Source organism: Notechis scutatus, chromosome 1 (assembly GCF_049901735.1).
Source record: "Notechis scutatus isolate UNSWTSFEM ecotype Mainland chromosome 1, rNotScu1.2, whole genome shotgun sequence".
NCBI lineage: Eukaryota > Metazoa > Chordata > Lepidosauria > Squamata > Elapidae > Notechis > Notechis scutatus.
The window spans coordinates 233,095,412-233,112,768 of NC_142009.1; the positions used below are offsets into that span (position 1 = coordinate 233,095,412).

At 39.0% G+C, this 17,357-nt stretch overlaps 1 protein-coding gene across 1 annotated transcript in view; it reads right to left on the reverse strand.

The window, feature by feature from the left end:
• LOC113424559 (NACHT, LRR and PYD domains-containing protein 12-like) overlaps positions 1 to 17,357 on the reverse strand; it is a 139,899-nt gene that overhangs the window by 86,900 nt on the left and 35,642 nt on the right. Inside the window, exons 7-10 of the mRNA XM_026686323.2 lie at positions 9,390 to 9,551; positions 9,054 to 9,224; positions 8,694 to 8,864; positions 6,667 to 6,858 (exon numbers count right to left, since the gene is read on the reverse strand). Of these exons, the coding sequence (XP_026542108.1) occupies positions 6,667 to 6,858; positions 8,694 to 8,864; positions 9,054 to 9,224; positions 9,390 to 9,551 (696 nt within the window). The remainder of the gene's footprint in view (positions 1 to 6,666; positions 6,859 to 8,693; positions 8,865 to 9,053; positions 9,225 to 9,389; positions 9,552 to 17,357) is intronic.

Here is a 17,357-nt window from a genome sequence, read left to right on the forward strand (position 1 = left end):
CAATAATCCAGACTTAAAATTAATTTTTTTAAAAATAGTATTATGTGGAAGACTTGGATAGATGCTGGTTTTTTTAAAATTTTAGACCAATTAAGAAATGATAATGATGAGACTTTATTATTTCCTTTGCTAAAGGATAAACATCATTTTACTTTAGCATTCCACTGGCAATTATTACAGCTACAATATATGTGATTTTTACTTATCACTTTTGCTAAATAGTCCTAAAGTGAAAAATCATGACACTGCATCTGACTTATGATTTAGTTCTAGTTTCTGTTAGAAAATAACCACAGATGTTTAAGCAAAATATCGTGTGAACATGATTTGCATTTTTTTCCAGCTTCTCCCTTGACTTTGCTTTTTGGAAACCAGCTACAAAGGTACAAATGATGACCATGTGACCAGGAAATGATGTGACATCATAAATGCATACCAATTGACATCCTAATTGGTTCAGCAATATATTAGCTTGAGACACATATAAATCATTTATTTATTTTTTATTTATTTATTTGATTTGCCAATTGTTTACAAGATAATAAGTATAAGTGTATACAAAGTTGTGAATACATGAAATGGGTACATATAAGAAAAATAAAAGAAGAATATGAGAAACAATAGGACAGGGACGGTAGGCACGTTGGTGCGCTTATGCACGCCCCCTACAGACCTCTTAGGAAAGGGGTGAGGTCAATAGTAGACAGTCTAAGGTTAAAGTTTTTGGGGTTTGGGGAAGAAACTACAGAGTCGGGTAGTGTATTCCAGACATTGACCACTCTATTGCTGAAGTCGTATTTCCTGCAATAAAGTTTGGTGCGGTTAACTTTGAGTTTGTATCTATTGTGTGCTCTTGTGTTGTTATGGTTGAAGCTGAAGTATTCATTGACAGGTAGGACATTGCAATGTATGATTTTATATACCATGCTTAAGTCAGACCGAAGACGGCGTAATTCAAGGTTTTCTAGTTTTAGAATTTCAAGTGGTGGCATAAGGTATTCTACAACGAGTAGAAGAGTGGAGAACTCTTCTTGTGAAATATTTCTGGACTTTCTCAATTGTGCTAATATCAGATACGTAATGAGGATTCCAGACTGATGAACTGTATTTGAGTATTGGTCTAGCAAATGTTTTGTATGCTCTGGTTAGTAGTGTGATATTACCAGAGAAAAAACTACGTAGGATTAGGTTAACAACTCTTAATGCCTTTTTGGCTATGTAGTTGCAGTGGGCTCTAGCACTTAGATCATTAGAGGTGAGTATTCCAAGGTCCTTTACAGAGCTTGGGTCATCAACAAGATCTTGACTATTCAGCTTGTATTTTATTTTCTGATTTTTTTTGCCAATATGTAAGACAGAGCATTTATTTGTTGAGATTTGAAGTTGCCATTTGTTTGGCCATTCAGATACATAGTCAAGATCTTTTTGTAGGGTAGCAGTATTGTCTGTGGTATTGAACAGCTTTACATCATCAGCGAAGAGAACGCAATTGCTCTTAATATGATCACAGAGGTCATTTATGTAGAGTATGAAGAGAGTTGGTCCTAGAACACTGCCCTGTGGGACACCACTATTGACAGGTACTGGATTTGATAGAACGCTCCCGATTTTGACCATTTGTTGTCTGTTTGACAGGAATGCTTCTATCCAGTTATTCAGTTGTCCAGAGATACCATAGGATTTTATTTTTAGGAGTAGTTTGTGGTGTACCACTGAATCAAAGGCTTTACAGAAGTCTATGTAGATTGCGTCAATTGCTTTGCCCTGGTCGAGTTGTGTCGTCCATATGTTTTTGCAGTGTAAGAGTTGCAGATTACAGGATAGTTTTTTTCTGAAACCAAATTGTTTATTGGAGAGTAGGTTGTTTGTCTCTAAGTGGAGGATGATGGATTGGTTAATAATTGATTCCATGACTTTACAGGTGACGCAGCATAAGGAGATTGGCCTGTAATTTTCAACTAGGCTTGGGTCTCCCTTTTTGAAGATGGGGATGACTGTGGCTTGTGACCATAGGTTAGGCAAGGAGCTGGTCCTGAAAGATTTTTCAAAGATTATGCTTACAGGTTTGGCTATGGCAGTGGATAGCTTTCTTAAGAAGTAGGCACATATTCCATCTGGTCCAATAGATAGAGATGGTTTTAGATTGCGTAGTGATTTTTCGACATTGTCTTCTGTGAAATCGATATGTATTAGATCATTGTTGTTATCTGTGGTACGGCTAGGAAATACTGGGCATGATCCATTGCTGTTTACAAATACTGATCCGAAGAATGTGTTAAAGATGTTGGCTTTAATGGTGTCGTCGTTGCAGTCTTTACCATCAGGTCCTATCAAGGGAGGGATGGACCTTGAGTCTTTTAGTTTGTTGTTTACAAAATTGTAAAAAGCTCGGGTGGAATTGGTGCTTAGAAGGTTTTCCTCTTGTTTAATGTGATAATTGGTGCATTCAGTCTTTATCTGGTGGCATAAATTTTTGTATCGGTTTTTGAAATTGGCAACGTGACCAGATTTGTTTTTCCGCCAAAGTGATCTCTTTTTGGATTGAAGTTTCCTTATTGATATGGGTAATCTGCTTTTTTGTTTTGTTTTGGGAGTTGTTGTTGGAACATATAGTTTGATGACTCTTTTGACTTCAAGTAAAAATATGTTATAATGGTCTTCAACGGTATTGCATCCAGTGAATAGAGATTGCCAATCAAGGGATGAGAGATCGTTGTCTATAAGATCATAGTTGCCTTTTTTGAAGTTACAATAGGGGATTACATCATTGTGGTGATTTTTGTGTGGATGTATGTTGAGACAAAAGTCAATCATATTGTGGTCACTACTGGAAAAGAGTTCTTTAGTTTGTATTCCGTAAATTAGGTTCAAACTGTTGCAGAAGATGAGATCGAGGCAGTTGTTTAGTCTAGTGTTGTTGATTACTAGTTGTTCCAGTCCCAGATTTGTAATAGCATTGTAGAAGGTTGTGTGTATGATTTCAGTTGTACAATCATTTAGGGTCCAGTCAATATGAGGTAGATTGAAATCTCCAAGAAAGATAAAAGGGTATGGGCAGGATGCAGCCCATGTTAGTAATGTATTTAGCTTGTTTACATGTTCGATGTCATAATCAGGTGCTCTGTAACATAGTAAGAATCGAATTGTGATATTTGAGGATAGTTCACAGATGATGGTCTCAGGAAGGGCAAGCTCCTGGGTAACTTGGATATTTTTTAGATGTAAGGATTTTTTACAGAATATAGCAACACCACCTCCTCGACGATTTTCACGATCTGATCTGTAAACATGATAGTCTCTTACTGTGGTAATGGAGTCAGGGGGAGATGCATTGAGCCATGTTTCACATGTTTCACTAGGGAATCTTGTTCCTCACAGTCTGAGAATCCTTCAGATTTTTTTTTTTTTCAAATTCTAAGCAAGCTTTCGGGTGTTTTGCACTGAGGAGAGACTTCCGTCTAACCACTCTACCATAAAGCCCAGATCAGTGGAGGGCTGCAACTTTGTCCCATCTCCACACAGGATCTCTGGAGCTCAGTCAGAGTGACCATCAGGTCATCTCTCTTATTAAAGCCCTTCTCCCCTGGTTGCTCAGTTTGACTGGGTGACCAGCTCTTGGAAAAGTCCTGGTTGTGCCAAACTTCTTCCATTTGAGAATTATGGAGGTCACACTTAAGAACTTTCAGTGCAGTGGATATTTTATTGTAGCCTTCCCCAGATCTGTGCCTACAATAACCCTGTGTCTGAGCTCTGCAGGCAGTTCTTTTGACCTCATGGCTTTTGCTCTGCTACTATGTGCATTGTCAGCTATGACGCCTATAGAGAGGTGTGTGCCTTTACAAATCATGTCCATCATTTTAATTAACCACAGGTGGACTCCAATCAGATGTAGAAACATGCCAGCAACTATCAAGAGAAAAGGGAGGCACCTGAGCTAAATTTCACATGTCTTTGTAAAGGGTCTGAATACTTATGCCAATGTGATATTTCAGGTTTTTCTTTTTAATACATTTACACACATTTCTAAAAATCTGTTTTCAGTTTCTCATTATGGGCACTGAGAGTAGATTAATGAGGAAAGAAACTGTGGAATCAGGCAGAAACAAAACAAAATTGACAAAAATGAAGGGTGTCTGAATACTTTCCAAATGCACTGTATATGTCTACCTTGAAAAGAAGATTTGTGAAAAATAAACTTAATCAGATCTATTCTTTGGACTGTAGAAAACTAATTTCAACAAACCCAATGAAGCTCAATAACTAAAGATTCAAAAGATCAGGTTTAGATGTTTGGAGATCCTGAACACTGTAATAGCAGAACTGACCCAATGGGATACAAGATTGGAGGACTGAAATCTTCTCTCCAGCAGTTTTCTTGCTCTACATACTAGCTTACAAACCTTCCATCCTATATATTGGCTCTTATTGTGCCACTTTTGAACATGAGTTTAATAGTCTTCTATAAGAGCACTTCACCACTCCTCCCCAAACAATCCTGCTAAGAGGTCAGTGTGTTGGGAAAGGTACTGGATAAAGTTAGAGGGAGCCCCCCTCCCATCAATGCATCAATCAGGCTGGGTAGCCTCCAGTCTACTATTGTGAGTGGTAGATTTCTGCGAAAGGTGCCATACTCCACGCGTGCAGTCTTTTTCCCCAGGACCGGTATGCGACGGCCCTGGTAGTCCCTTAAAATAATGGCTTGAGGTTCCAATTGGTCACGTCGTTGGCTGGGTATGAGTTTTTTAAGGGTGTCCCACAATATCTAAATGTAGGACCCCAAGTCCACTTCCATATGGCAAGGCTTGCCCTCGATCCTGACCGTGGGCATTATTTTGTTTGCTTCGAATGCGTCGGTGCGCCTCACTCTGGCTTGCGTGTAGCCCATGAATGTGAAGTGGGCTTCTTCTTCCCGGGAGTCTTCCCTCTTTTTGAATCTCCCGCCAAAATTCTTCCATGCTCTCCCTTGGCGGCCATGTTGTTTCGCAGGCAACACAGCTCATCGGCCCTGCTTGCTCGTTGGTTGTGCCGCACAGCATACCTCTGTGATGTGGCCTCTGCACTCGCATCTCCGGCATACAGTGTCTTTAAAATGGCACACAGACCAAAGGTGGTTTCCGCCGCAGCCGCCACACTCTCGGAGTCCCGGCTTCCCACCTGGCTTACTGGACCTCAGCTTATGTATGTCTCTGCCATCATCATCGTCGCTGGAGTCGGAGGTGGACTCACTGAGCTACTGCTGGCGCTCGGTCCCGGTTGCATAGACTCTTCCATTCCCTCGGATCTGTGCCACCGAGTTGTCGAATGATTTGGTGGCTCTGGCTTCGTCGACAGCTTCTTGGAAAGAGACCTCCTTGTGGGCCAGGAGTTTCTTTCGTAGCGCAGGATCCTTCGTTCCTAGGATGATCCGGTCCCGGATCATCCCCTCAGTGTCTTGGAATCTGCAATTCTTTGCGATTCTCCATAAATCGGCCATGAATGAGTTGATTGTCTCTCCCTCTCTCTGGCTCCGCGTGTAGAAATCATAGCGGCTGGCCAGATAAGATGGAGACGGGCCGTAGTGGCTGCGGAGGGCACACTGTAGCTCGTCCCAGGATGCAATCTGTAGATCGTCCACAACCAGGGCATTGGCCATTTCATAGATCTCAACATCACAGTACGTTAGGAAGAGTGCCCTTTTCTGTGCATCGGGGGCTGCTTGGAGTCCATTTACCTCTAGGTGTAGGTTAAATCGGCCCATGTAGGATGACCATTTCTCCTTAGCGGGATCATATGGGACGGCCATCGGGTGGTGTGCCAGGCTGGTTGCGCGCTGTGCCATGTCATCGGTCGGTTGAAAATGGCGCCTACCCCACAAATGTCCTTTGTTCTCTCCGCAGTTCAAGATCCCACCTTCATCACCAGTGTTCTGTGTGTTCTGCGTGGTAAAGGAGAGGCAGGATGCGGGGAGCTGGTAAGCAACCTTTATTCTGTTAATATAAGAAAAAGCCGCTCAGCCGCAGCAGGCGCCGGCTTTTGTAGCCGGTGCTGTCCCAAGCTTCAGCCACTGACGGGACTTCGTTTTTCCCGCCAGCGACTGGACCAATGAGTGGAGTCTATTAGCTGACTCCACTCCTTGGCCATATTTGGTCATATACAACACCCAGTCTCATTACTTACTGTAGGTTTGTTTGTTTGTTTGTTTATGACTAGCCATCTTATGTAGCACAACTCTAGTCAGCTCATTACAATAGTAAAAACCAAAAATAAGCATAATCCAAACATGGCAATCAGACCATCACATATGCCAGCATAGTTTTCAGCTATTCTAAGAGAGAAAGAGTGCAATTGTGATAATTTTGCTGCTGGATCTGAAGGTTTTAATTATTACCACAGCAGTTCAATTATTATATCTTATGTTTCTACAAGAAATAGATTAAATATATTGATCTTTTCCTAATGAAAACAAGGGAAAAAGTCAATAAGTTTCTCTTAAACAAGCAAATTAAAAATTTACATGGAATAAGTGAATACATTCTCATCAATAAGGAAATTATAAGTTCAAAATATCAGAAGTAAAATATTTCACTTAATTTGATTTAAATTAAAAAGTCTCCATAATAAACAAAATCTAAGAAATCATATGAACAATATAGAAATCAAATAGAAAAGAATAAACTGATGGTTTACCATAACTCCTTTAACTTATTAAGCCTTGAGGATTTTAGTACTTCACAGAGCAGCTTCATCTCATAGTCACTAAAGCAGTCACCATGCAAATACAATTTTTGTAGATTCTGGATTGTCTTGACAATGCTTGCAATCTGTCTACCAAAGGACAGAGAGTGCCCACGGAGTATTTTTAAGTACTCTCCGTTAATCCTACAGAGAAAGGTCAGAATAATTACAAATAGATCTTTAAAACCAACTGTGAACATATGTCTTGAAGAACCTGGATGGAATTTCATTATTTGTGGTTTTCCTACATATGTTTACAAAAGAGATCAATTATCAAGAGATAATTGACAATTATCAATTATCAAGTACACCTCTAAATGAAAATTCTGTTCACCTACATAAATCACTCTCCATGTTTGACCCCCTCACACAGTGCTTGTTAAGATTTTCAACTTTAATAGCTGGAAAAATAGGGGTTGTACCATAAGTCAGAACACACAGTTATAGCTGATTGGTGGAAGAGAGCTGGCTCCTGCATGAGACAATCTAAGCTGTGATTGGTTGCTGTGGGTATAAAGGGGGAGTTTCCTGTTTTCCCATCTGTTTCAGGGTTGCCATCTGGCCATTTTTCCAGCCAAATTCGAGAAATCTGGCCGTATAGAAATCTGTTTGGCTGTGAAAACAATCATGTCGGTTTAAAAATAGAACTTAAGCCTGAAATGTTCTTATTAGGGATAATCAGAGGTGAATATAAGAGGGACATTGAATATATAACATATATTGACAGCAGCTAGAATAATGTATGCCCAAAATTGGAAATTAGAGAGTAGTTCCACAGATAATATGATCATAAAGAAAATTATGGATTTTGCAGAAATGAATAAACTTACAATGGAATTGCAGGAGAAGGAAGAAAATGGTCTGGGAAAAATGGTATGTTTGGTTAGATAACAGGAATAAAAGATAATGTTAAATGTAAATGTAAATGTAAATGTAAATGTAAATGTAAATGTAAATGATATGTATGTATGTATGTATGTATGTATGTATGTATGTATGTATGTATGGAAATGGAAATGGAAATGGAAAAGTCAATGCCACAACTTGCTGCAAAAATTGTATATATTAATTGTTTTTAAAAGTGTAAAATTTAATAAAAATAAAAAAAGAAAGTCAAGCCCCTAATAAAAGTACCATCAAAAGAAAAAAAACTCTAGAGAAGCCACTCAGGCTACAGAAAGTCTGGGCGTACTGCCAAGAACCATTAACTGCTGTTATTAATGTAACAAGGGTTAACTCAGAGGCAATTTCGGAAAACACTTAAAGATAAGCAGGATTAATCTTGTTTCTTTTATTTTTTATTTTTCTTATATGTATCCATGTATTCATAACTATGTTTTTACTTATACCTATTATCTTGTAAGCAATTGACAAATTGACAAATAAATAAAAAATACAACACAAAGAGGCGCACCAGAATGTCTTCTTCCTACCTTCCTGACAGGATTAACTCTGTAAGGTGGGAAAAACAAAAGGTTGTTGGAAGGAGATTTCTCCATACTGCTCAGAAAATTAACTAACGGTTCTCCCAAACCAGTGTGAACTGGCTGAATCCCACAACTGGCTGTGTTGAGTTCCCTTGATAATACTTGGTGTTTAGGACATTTAGTCACAGACTCCTCGGCTGTGCCTCCTTTACCCTAACCACCTGTTTTAGACCATTTACAGCCAGCTTTCCTCCTCCATTGGCCCTCCCCGCTCATTTTCATCCTTAATGTGGACAAACAACATTAACTCTCTCAGTGACTGTTTTTCCCAAGTACTTCAGCAAGATCCCTACAGCGGCTCTTTGACAGACACTTTACAAAGCCTGAATTAGAATAACATTTTTGAAAAGAAACATGAACTCTAGTCTTGAAGAGGCCATAGAAAATATGATTATATAATGTATTAAAATTGCTTCCCTGAGGATATATTTCTAGAACAGAATCGTTTAAGAGATATAACATAAATCAAATTAAAAAACACTGCTTACTCACCGTAGTACTTCTAATTTACAGTCTGAATATTTGAGCACTTTACAAAGCACTTCCACTACTGTATCAATATTGTTGATGGGAAACAACTCTAACTCTTTCAGTCTTTGACATTTCCTGAATACATCTGAAAGATGACTGCTGAAAAATTCAGTAAGAAACTTTCCACCAAGTCTGTAAGGAAAAGTGCAAAATGCTACAATTATTTCTTGAAAAGCAAGCATGGATTGTGTTTTGTAAAAAATTGAAGAGAATGTGGTTATATATAGCAATTGATTTCACTCCCTGGCTATATTTCTGAAAGATAAACACACAAGAGAAAATAACATATATCAAACTGAAAAAGAAACACTGATCACTCACCCTAGTTTTTCTACATTACAATTTGGATGTTTGAGCCCCTCACATAACATTTTCATTGCTTCGTTATTTGTGTCATTGCATAATAAATCCAACTCTCTCAATCTCGTTTGTTCACTGAGTATTTCAGCAAAAGATCTACAGAAGGATTCCTCCAGGAACTTTCCCTCAAGCCTGTAGCAAAAAGTGCAAAATATTACAATTATTCCTTCAAAAACAAGCATGGACTGTACAATGAATTGCAGAATATGGATATATATGGCAAATGATGCCTCTCCTAGGATATATTTCCAGAGCACAAACAGTCAAGAAAAAGTACATCAAACAGTGATCTCTCACCTTAGTTTTTTTACTTTACAGTCTAGATGTCGGAGCCCTTCACATAGCACTTCCTCTATATTTTCAGGTAGACTGCAGAGAAATAACTGTAATTCTCTTAATCTCTTAAGGACTTCTACAAAATCACTGCTGGATGACTTGGACAGAAATTCTTCATGAATACTGCAGAAAAGAGTACACACACAAAAATTATTTAATTTACACAATACAGAGTAACAGAGTTGGAAGGACACTTGGAAGTTGTCAGATCCATATACCTGTCATTTCTTCAATGGAAGAAGTAAAGGGGGGGAGACTGATAAAGAAATCCTTCTTGATGTAGCCTGAATATATTTAATCTTATATCGAATTTGTATAACCTACACATGATACAATGGAGAGATGAAATCCAGATGGCTGGAACCTATCACCTCTGAGAGAGACAGCCAGGAGATGAAGAGACCATAAAAAGTCCACAGTGAGAATGCCCTGGGAAACTCTGAAAAAGATCATTCTAAAAAAGGGGGGGGATTAACATGTTGGCTCTTTGTTTTACTAAATACACATCAAGATAAGGGGAGGAGTTTTAAACTCCCTTATCTATCTCTGCATGCCTGAGAGACATTAGATGCTGCTTTTAACCCCTACGTGAATTGTCTCATCTCAATAAAGGATTCTTTTTTTGATACGTTTTGATAAGTTTTCAGAAGTTCATTCTAGTTGATTGAATGGGAAAAGTTCTGTAGCCTGACATAAAGCAGTGTCTGCAATAGAGGTCAGCCTGGAGAGGAATTTTTTTTTACAAAAAACCTTCACTCTACCAAGGGGACCCTGCAAGAAAGGAAAATGTCTGAGTACAGCAAGGACCAAGGGGAAGCCAAATGCTGGCGAGAAACGTTGACAGTTACCCAGCCAGATACTGACTCGGTGCACCCCATCAAAGATAGCGAAGCTGCCTACGAAACTTCCACAAAGCCCCGGTGGTCTATAGGCATAGGAAAGAGAGACAGCTGGGATGGAAGAACCAAGGGAGTAACCCTCACCCGGGGCAATTGTAAACCCGGATGGAAATTGGAGCTGGAGGCCCTATCAGATCAGGAAGGATGGGGCAAGGAGCCACCGGCCGATGACCGACTGAGACGGTACATAAATCGCCTCGTGAGGGAAGCCCTGGAGAACCTCGAGGTGAGGGATGCACCAGGATGCCAATGCAGGAGAGCGAGGGAACCAGAAAATGAGAGAACCCGAGCCACCACCCCGGATTCAGCTGAGAATGATCGGGCAGTGGGACAAGCTGAAGAACCAGCAGCCATACAAGATACCCGACCCCTAAATGCCCCAGAACAGGGGATTAACCCTGACCAACCCAGAGACATACAACTGCAGAGGAAGGTCCCACCCCTGGGAGTAAAATTCGATGGGGACTCCCAGAAACTGGGATTTTTCCTGGCGCACGTCCTCACCTACATGTAAGAATATGGGCAGAATTTCCAAACCCAGGGATCCCGAGTAAGAGTCGTCACCCTGACCCTTGAAGGGACAGCAGCCAGATGGATGGTGATGCTCCACAATGTCAATGCCCCAGAATTAAGGAACCTTGACTGCTTCATGACGGCCCTACGCCGCCACTTCAAAGACCCTCTCACCGATAGAAAAGCTCAAGACCGCATCAGAGTCGTAAAGCAAGGCCGTCGCCCGGTAGCTGAATACACCAAGGAATTTCATGACCTGGCTGGCCAAGTCAACTGGCCAGAGGATATCCTAGTCTGTTGGTTCAAAGATGGACTAAATGATGACCTATACGCTGCCTGCCTGGCCCATGGGGCCCCAAACCTCCTGCATGAATGGTACATGATGGCAGAGGAGGCAGAGATAGACATGACTTGTAACCGGTACTGCAGTGGTAAGTTTTGGAAAAGATCCCCACCCCTGAGGAAACGGAAAATTTTCAAACCCCAAACCACCATGACTCCAAGAACGTCTGGTTGCTTTAAGTGTGGAAAGGAGGGACACCATGCAGCAGAATGCCGTTCGAAAACCCCTGCCAGAAAGCCAGACCACCCATCGGGGGGGGACACCTGGAACATCCAGCCCTTGAGACTGGCCTGAGGGGCCGAGTAGCTGTGGGATTCCGATCCCCCCCGACCCAGAGGAAGAACCGCCAATGCTCCGAGGGGACCTGAGCCAGTCTGAAAACGATCCAGAAGACGACCCGCTGGTAAGCAACCCAATTGAACCAATCACTCTACCCCTAAGACTGTTTATCCCCAGCTGAGGGAAGGGGGAGGAAGTTGCAGCGTTGCTGGATTCGGGATGCACCCGATGCCTAATAAATCCCTCCCTTGCAGAGAAATTGGGGATCCAACTGAAAGAAATGGAAAATCCCATCGCTTTCTGCCAATTAGATGGAACTATAGTGGCGGGGGAGCAGCTAGGTTTACCACAGAACCATTGAAAATAAGATTAGGGAACCATAGTGAGATGCTCACATTCATTGTAGCCCCAGGAATGGAAGAGCCGCTAGTCCTAGGCCTCACATGGCTGTGAAAATGGAATCCAAAAATAAATTGGAGGAGAGGAACCATACAATTCCAGAGAGATGTAGTATTTGCAAATAGCTCAGAGGAAAGGATAAAGAAAGGAACAGAGAACAGAGAGTCAGCCATGACCGGACAGTCGGCTGAACCCATGAACATCCCCAATGGGTATCAGGATCTGGCCCAAGTGTTTAGCGAGGAAGCTTGTGATGAACTCCCACCCCATCGTGCCACAGACTGCACTATCAAAATCCTACCAGGGGCTAAACTCCCAAAACCACAAATGTACTGCATGTCTCCCAGAGAACTAAAAGAACTCCGAGCATTTATCGACAAAAATTTAAAAAGGGGTTTCAGCGAACCTGCCCGACCAAAAATAGCTGCCCCAGTGTTATTCCGCGAAAAGAAAGATGGCTCCATAGGCTTGTGTGTTAATTACAAAAAAATAAACACGATTTGCATAGAGAATATGTATCTACTCCTCCTTATGAAGGACATGTTAGCCCACCTCTCGAAAGGAACATTTTTTTTCAAAGTTAGACCTAGGAGAGGCATACGAATAAAGGAAGGGGATGAGTGGAAGATAGCTTTTAACACACCATTGGGATGCTACCAATTTAAAGTGCTCCCCTTTGGACTGCAAGGACCGTCTGCCATGTTTATGCAATTGATCAATGAAACCCTTTGTTAAGCCTGGATTCCCCAACGGGTGTTAAGGAAAACAAACTAAACAGAATGTACAGCGAAGTCAGATAGGAAGACAGGTAAATGTGTGAGATAAGTTTTCTAGTTAACACGCAGTAAAAATACAGATACGCTTGTGCTATTAAAATTATAATTTATTCCATTTAAGAATTATAGCATAGTCATTATAAACAGTCCATTAGTCATATACCAAATTCAGTCAAGTCTTGTCGAGGATACTCTAATTGCAAAGTCCGTGTCGAATAGCCAGTGTCAGTACACATATAATAAATCTGTCCAAAACTTATCTTCTCTCCATTGAGAAATATCTTCAAATTAATCCAACACTTCTTCTCCTCCCCGATCCAGCAAGAATGCAGTCTTCAATAAGCCAGCCAGTAAGAGCCATAGAGTACCTTGCTGCTTATATAGTACTTTTACAGCTGCACCCTTAATTACATTCCTTTAGCTTAAAGTCACATACACTTTATCTGACAAACCATGATTCATCATTTTATTATCTTTACCCAAAACAGTTAGGGTAAAACAATGTTATCCCTAACATTCTCCCCTTTTGGGTAATAATAATAAATATTACAATAATATATCCATTTACACTTTCAAATCATAATTGTCACAACTCTCTTTAAATTTTACCTTGAGCTTTTGTAAACTGGTCTGCAATATTTTCTTCCGTCATGCAGTACTCAAGTTTAATTAGACCATTTTTTACAGATTCTCTAACATTTAAGTATCTTAAATCAGTATGCTTTGATCTAGTCTTTACAGCAATATTAGTAGCTAATTGTATAGCTGCCTGGTTATCCTCGTACACAATAATGGAATCTTTAACAGTTATACCCATGTCTAATAATAACTGTTTGTACAGAATTAAGTCAGTGCATAGTAATGACAGACATGAAAATTCTGCTTCCATCGTTGACAAGCTAATATGCTGTTGTCTGATTGACCTCCACCCTATTAGTGTCTTACCAAATAATATAGCCATCCCAGATGTTGATTTTCTAGTGTTTATGTCAGTTGCAAAACTTGCATCTGCATAGGCACTAAGAATCAAATCACCTTTTGGCTCTAGATACAATGCATGATGCATTGTTCCTTTAAGATATCTTAAAATTCTCTTTAATGCTTGCCAATGACATTGATGTGGATCATTATTAAATCGTGCCAGCTGATTAATACTATAAGCTATATCTGGCCTTGACCAATTGCTTATATATGATAAGCTACCAATCAAAGATTGATATATGGTCTTATCAAATTTGGGACTTTGAGCATCAATTTTGCAAATTTCCTGACTCATTGGAGTCTTTGCAGGCTTACAAAGTTCCATTTTATACAATTTAATTAATTGGCAAATTTTATCCTCTTGAGATATCTTAAATCCTTTTGTGGTTTTGTTAATTGTCAATCCTAGATACTTTTTAATTTCACCTAAATGTTTTAATTTTATCCTTTTTGCTAATAATGAAATAATCTCAGTAGCTTCATTATTGGTCTTAGTAATCAAAGCAATATCATCTGTAAATAATAACAATAATGACACCGTTCCATTATTTTCTCTTTTAAACATACATGGATCTGCTAAACCAGATTTAAACCCTATATTGTTTAATTCTTTCACAATATATTGGTTCCATTCATAGCCAGATTGTTTCAATCCATATAAACTTTTCTTGAGTTTCCAACAATCATTGCTATTTACTTTATTATCTTTTATACCAAACGGTTTTTTCAAATATATTGTATGTTGCAATGGTGCATGTAGATATGCAGTTTCTACGTCTAAATGGTTAACTATATAATTATTCTTAGCTGCCCACACTAAAGCTGCTCTTAAAGTTGTAGCCTTAAGATTTGGTGCAAATACCTCATCATAATCAAATACATTTTGGTTAAATCCTTGTGCTACTAACCTAGCCTTATAAGTTACTTTCCCATTATTTCCAGTCTTTACTTTGAATATCCATTTGCACCCAATGGATTTTTCTCCTGGAGGTAATTTGGTTTCTTCATAAACCTTCATTTCTTTTAATGAATTTAACTCTTTTTTCATTGCCTTATGCCAATTCTCCTGATCCTTAGCAGGATACATCTTAAGTTCATCTATGCTAGTAGGAACTTTATTTACTTGGCAAACAATACTTACCTGATATCTATCAGGTGGTTTAGTTATACGGGTTGTGCGTCTAGGTATAACAAGACTTACAGGTGGACTTTCCTTTATTTCCTGTTCTTGACTATCTATCTCTTCTTGATCAATTATCTCCTCTTGATCTGATTCTATTTGCTCTTCATGGACTTCTTCTTTAATTGGACTTTTCTTATAACTAGTCTTTTCTTTCAGCCTCTTATAGGGTTCTATAATAACATCATTATCTGAATCTTGCTCTAATCTATTCCATCCTATATGTTCTAGGAATTGTGCACTAGCACTGCAGTATACTCTAGATGTACCTGGTTCCCAGAATCTATAAGATCTATGGTTTGCTTGATATCCAACAAAAATTAATCTTTTTTCTCTACGTTGTCCTTTGTGCCTGAGTTGTGTAGGGATATGCACCCATGCTGGTGCACCAAATGTGTGAATATAACTCAAATCAGGTTTCCTACCATGCCACAGAGTGAATGGTAATTCACCTGTTGTTGAATTAATAACATTGTTTAATATGTGATTCCCACACATTATAGCTTCTCCCCACAAATTGTCAGGTAATCCAGAATCAGATAACATTGTTCTTCCCATTGATTGCAGTGTTTGGCCTCTTCTCTCTATAAATGCATTATGTTGAGGCCTATATGGTGCAGACTTTTTATGTTGAATACCTGCCATTCTAAGTCTATTTTGGAATTTATTTTTGTAAATTCCGCACCATTATCTGTTATAAGAGTTACTAATTTCTTTTTAGTTTTCCTCTCTGCAAATTTTAACCAATTAAAGAAATTTGTATACGTTTCAGTTTTTCTCTTCATTAGAAAACAGAAACCATACCTAGAATAGTGGTCCATTATGCTTAATATGTATCTAGCACCACCTACACTTGGCTTTTTAGGACCTATTATATCGGCAAATACTACCTCTAAAGGTTCTTTGGTAGTAAATCCATCAACTCTATTTGCCGGTATAACTTTGCTTTTGTTTTGATTACAAGCAGAACATTGCAAATACTTATTACAAGGTTTCAAACTTATTCCTTTAGATAGTTGAACAGTTCTCTTAATCATTTTAAAATTTAAATGACCTAACCTTCGGTGTAACAAGTGAATACATTCATTATGAGGTTTTTTATTATCACAAACTGTGTTAGCCACTTCTAAACCATTATCATTTAACACATATAAGTCACCTCTTAACGTTGCAGTAATTTTCTTACCTTCTTTTTCAATTAAACAAGTATCTCCCCTAAAGGTAACTATGTATCCTAATCTAACCAACATTCTTACTGAAAGCAAATTAAATTTAAGTTGAGGTACATACAACATTTTTATGTTCTCTTTTATACTAGAACAATGAGCTATACCTTCACCTTTTGCCTACAGTTTCCATCCGTTTGCTAATGAGATATGTTGTGAACTCATGGACATTTTTACAAATTTTTTTGTTATCATTTGTAATACAGTGGGACGCACCACTGTCAACCACCCATAAATTATTTTTTACAACTCCATTACTATACATTGCTAACTCATAATTCTTATTTCTTCTTTGATGTCTTACAGCATTCTGGCTTGCATTCTGGCACTTTGGTTTCTTACAAAATCTTGCAAAATGTCCTCTCCCCCCACAATTAAAACACTTTTTAATTGTGTATGCAGTAGGAGATTCATTATTTTCCTTTTGAGGTTGCTCCCTCCTTAACTGATCTCTTTCATGTCTTCTTCTGGCCTCTTCAATCAATCTGCCAGTGATATCAGTTAAAGTTAGGTTTTCTTTAGGCAATATTTCAAGAGAAGTTACGTAGTCATCAAAACTTTCATCTAATGAAGATAGAATTATGTAGACCTGGTGTAGTTCAGAGAAAATTAATTCCTTCTCATGCAGTTCTTGGAAAATGCTTTTCATAGTATTCAAATGACTCAGCATATCACCATTCTTTTGGAGATACGTGCGGAAAAGCTTCCGTGTTAGATTTATGTGAGCACCAACGTTATCTCGGACATAAATCCTCCTCAGTTTTTGCCAACACCCAACAGCTGTTTGTTCTCCGTGTATATGAACAAGCTGCTGATCAGTTAATGATAGTCCTATGATGCAAAGTGCTTGCTCATTTTTCTGTTTAAATTCTTTTATCTTTAGACTATCTTCCTCATCTTCAGGATCCCATTCTTCTACGTTTGGTGGGTTTTCAATTATGTTCCACAGACCTTCTCTTCGTAGAAGTAGACTACATTTCATAGACCATGAAACATAGTTTGTTCCATCCAGCTTGGATATAAGGGACAAACTTTGTAGACTGACTTGTGCCATGTTTCACTATATGGATATAAAACTATAATTGATAAAACACAGCTGTCTGTTTACTGTAACGTGTAACAACACAAAATCTCACTTTTTACATAAACCTGTTTTTTATCCTAGTTAAACTGACTTTGCAGTCTCTCTGGGCCCATAACCAGTGTTAAGCCTGGATTCCCCAACGGGTGTTAAGGAAAACAAACTAAACAGAATGTACAGCGAAGTCAGATAGGAAGACAGGTAAATGTGTGAGATAAGTTTTCTAGTTAACACGCAGTAAAAATACAGATA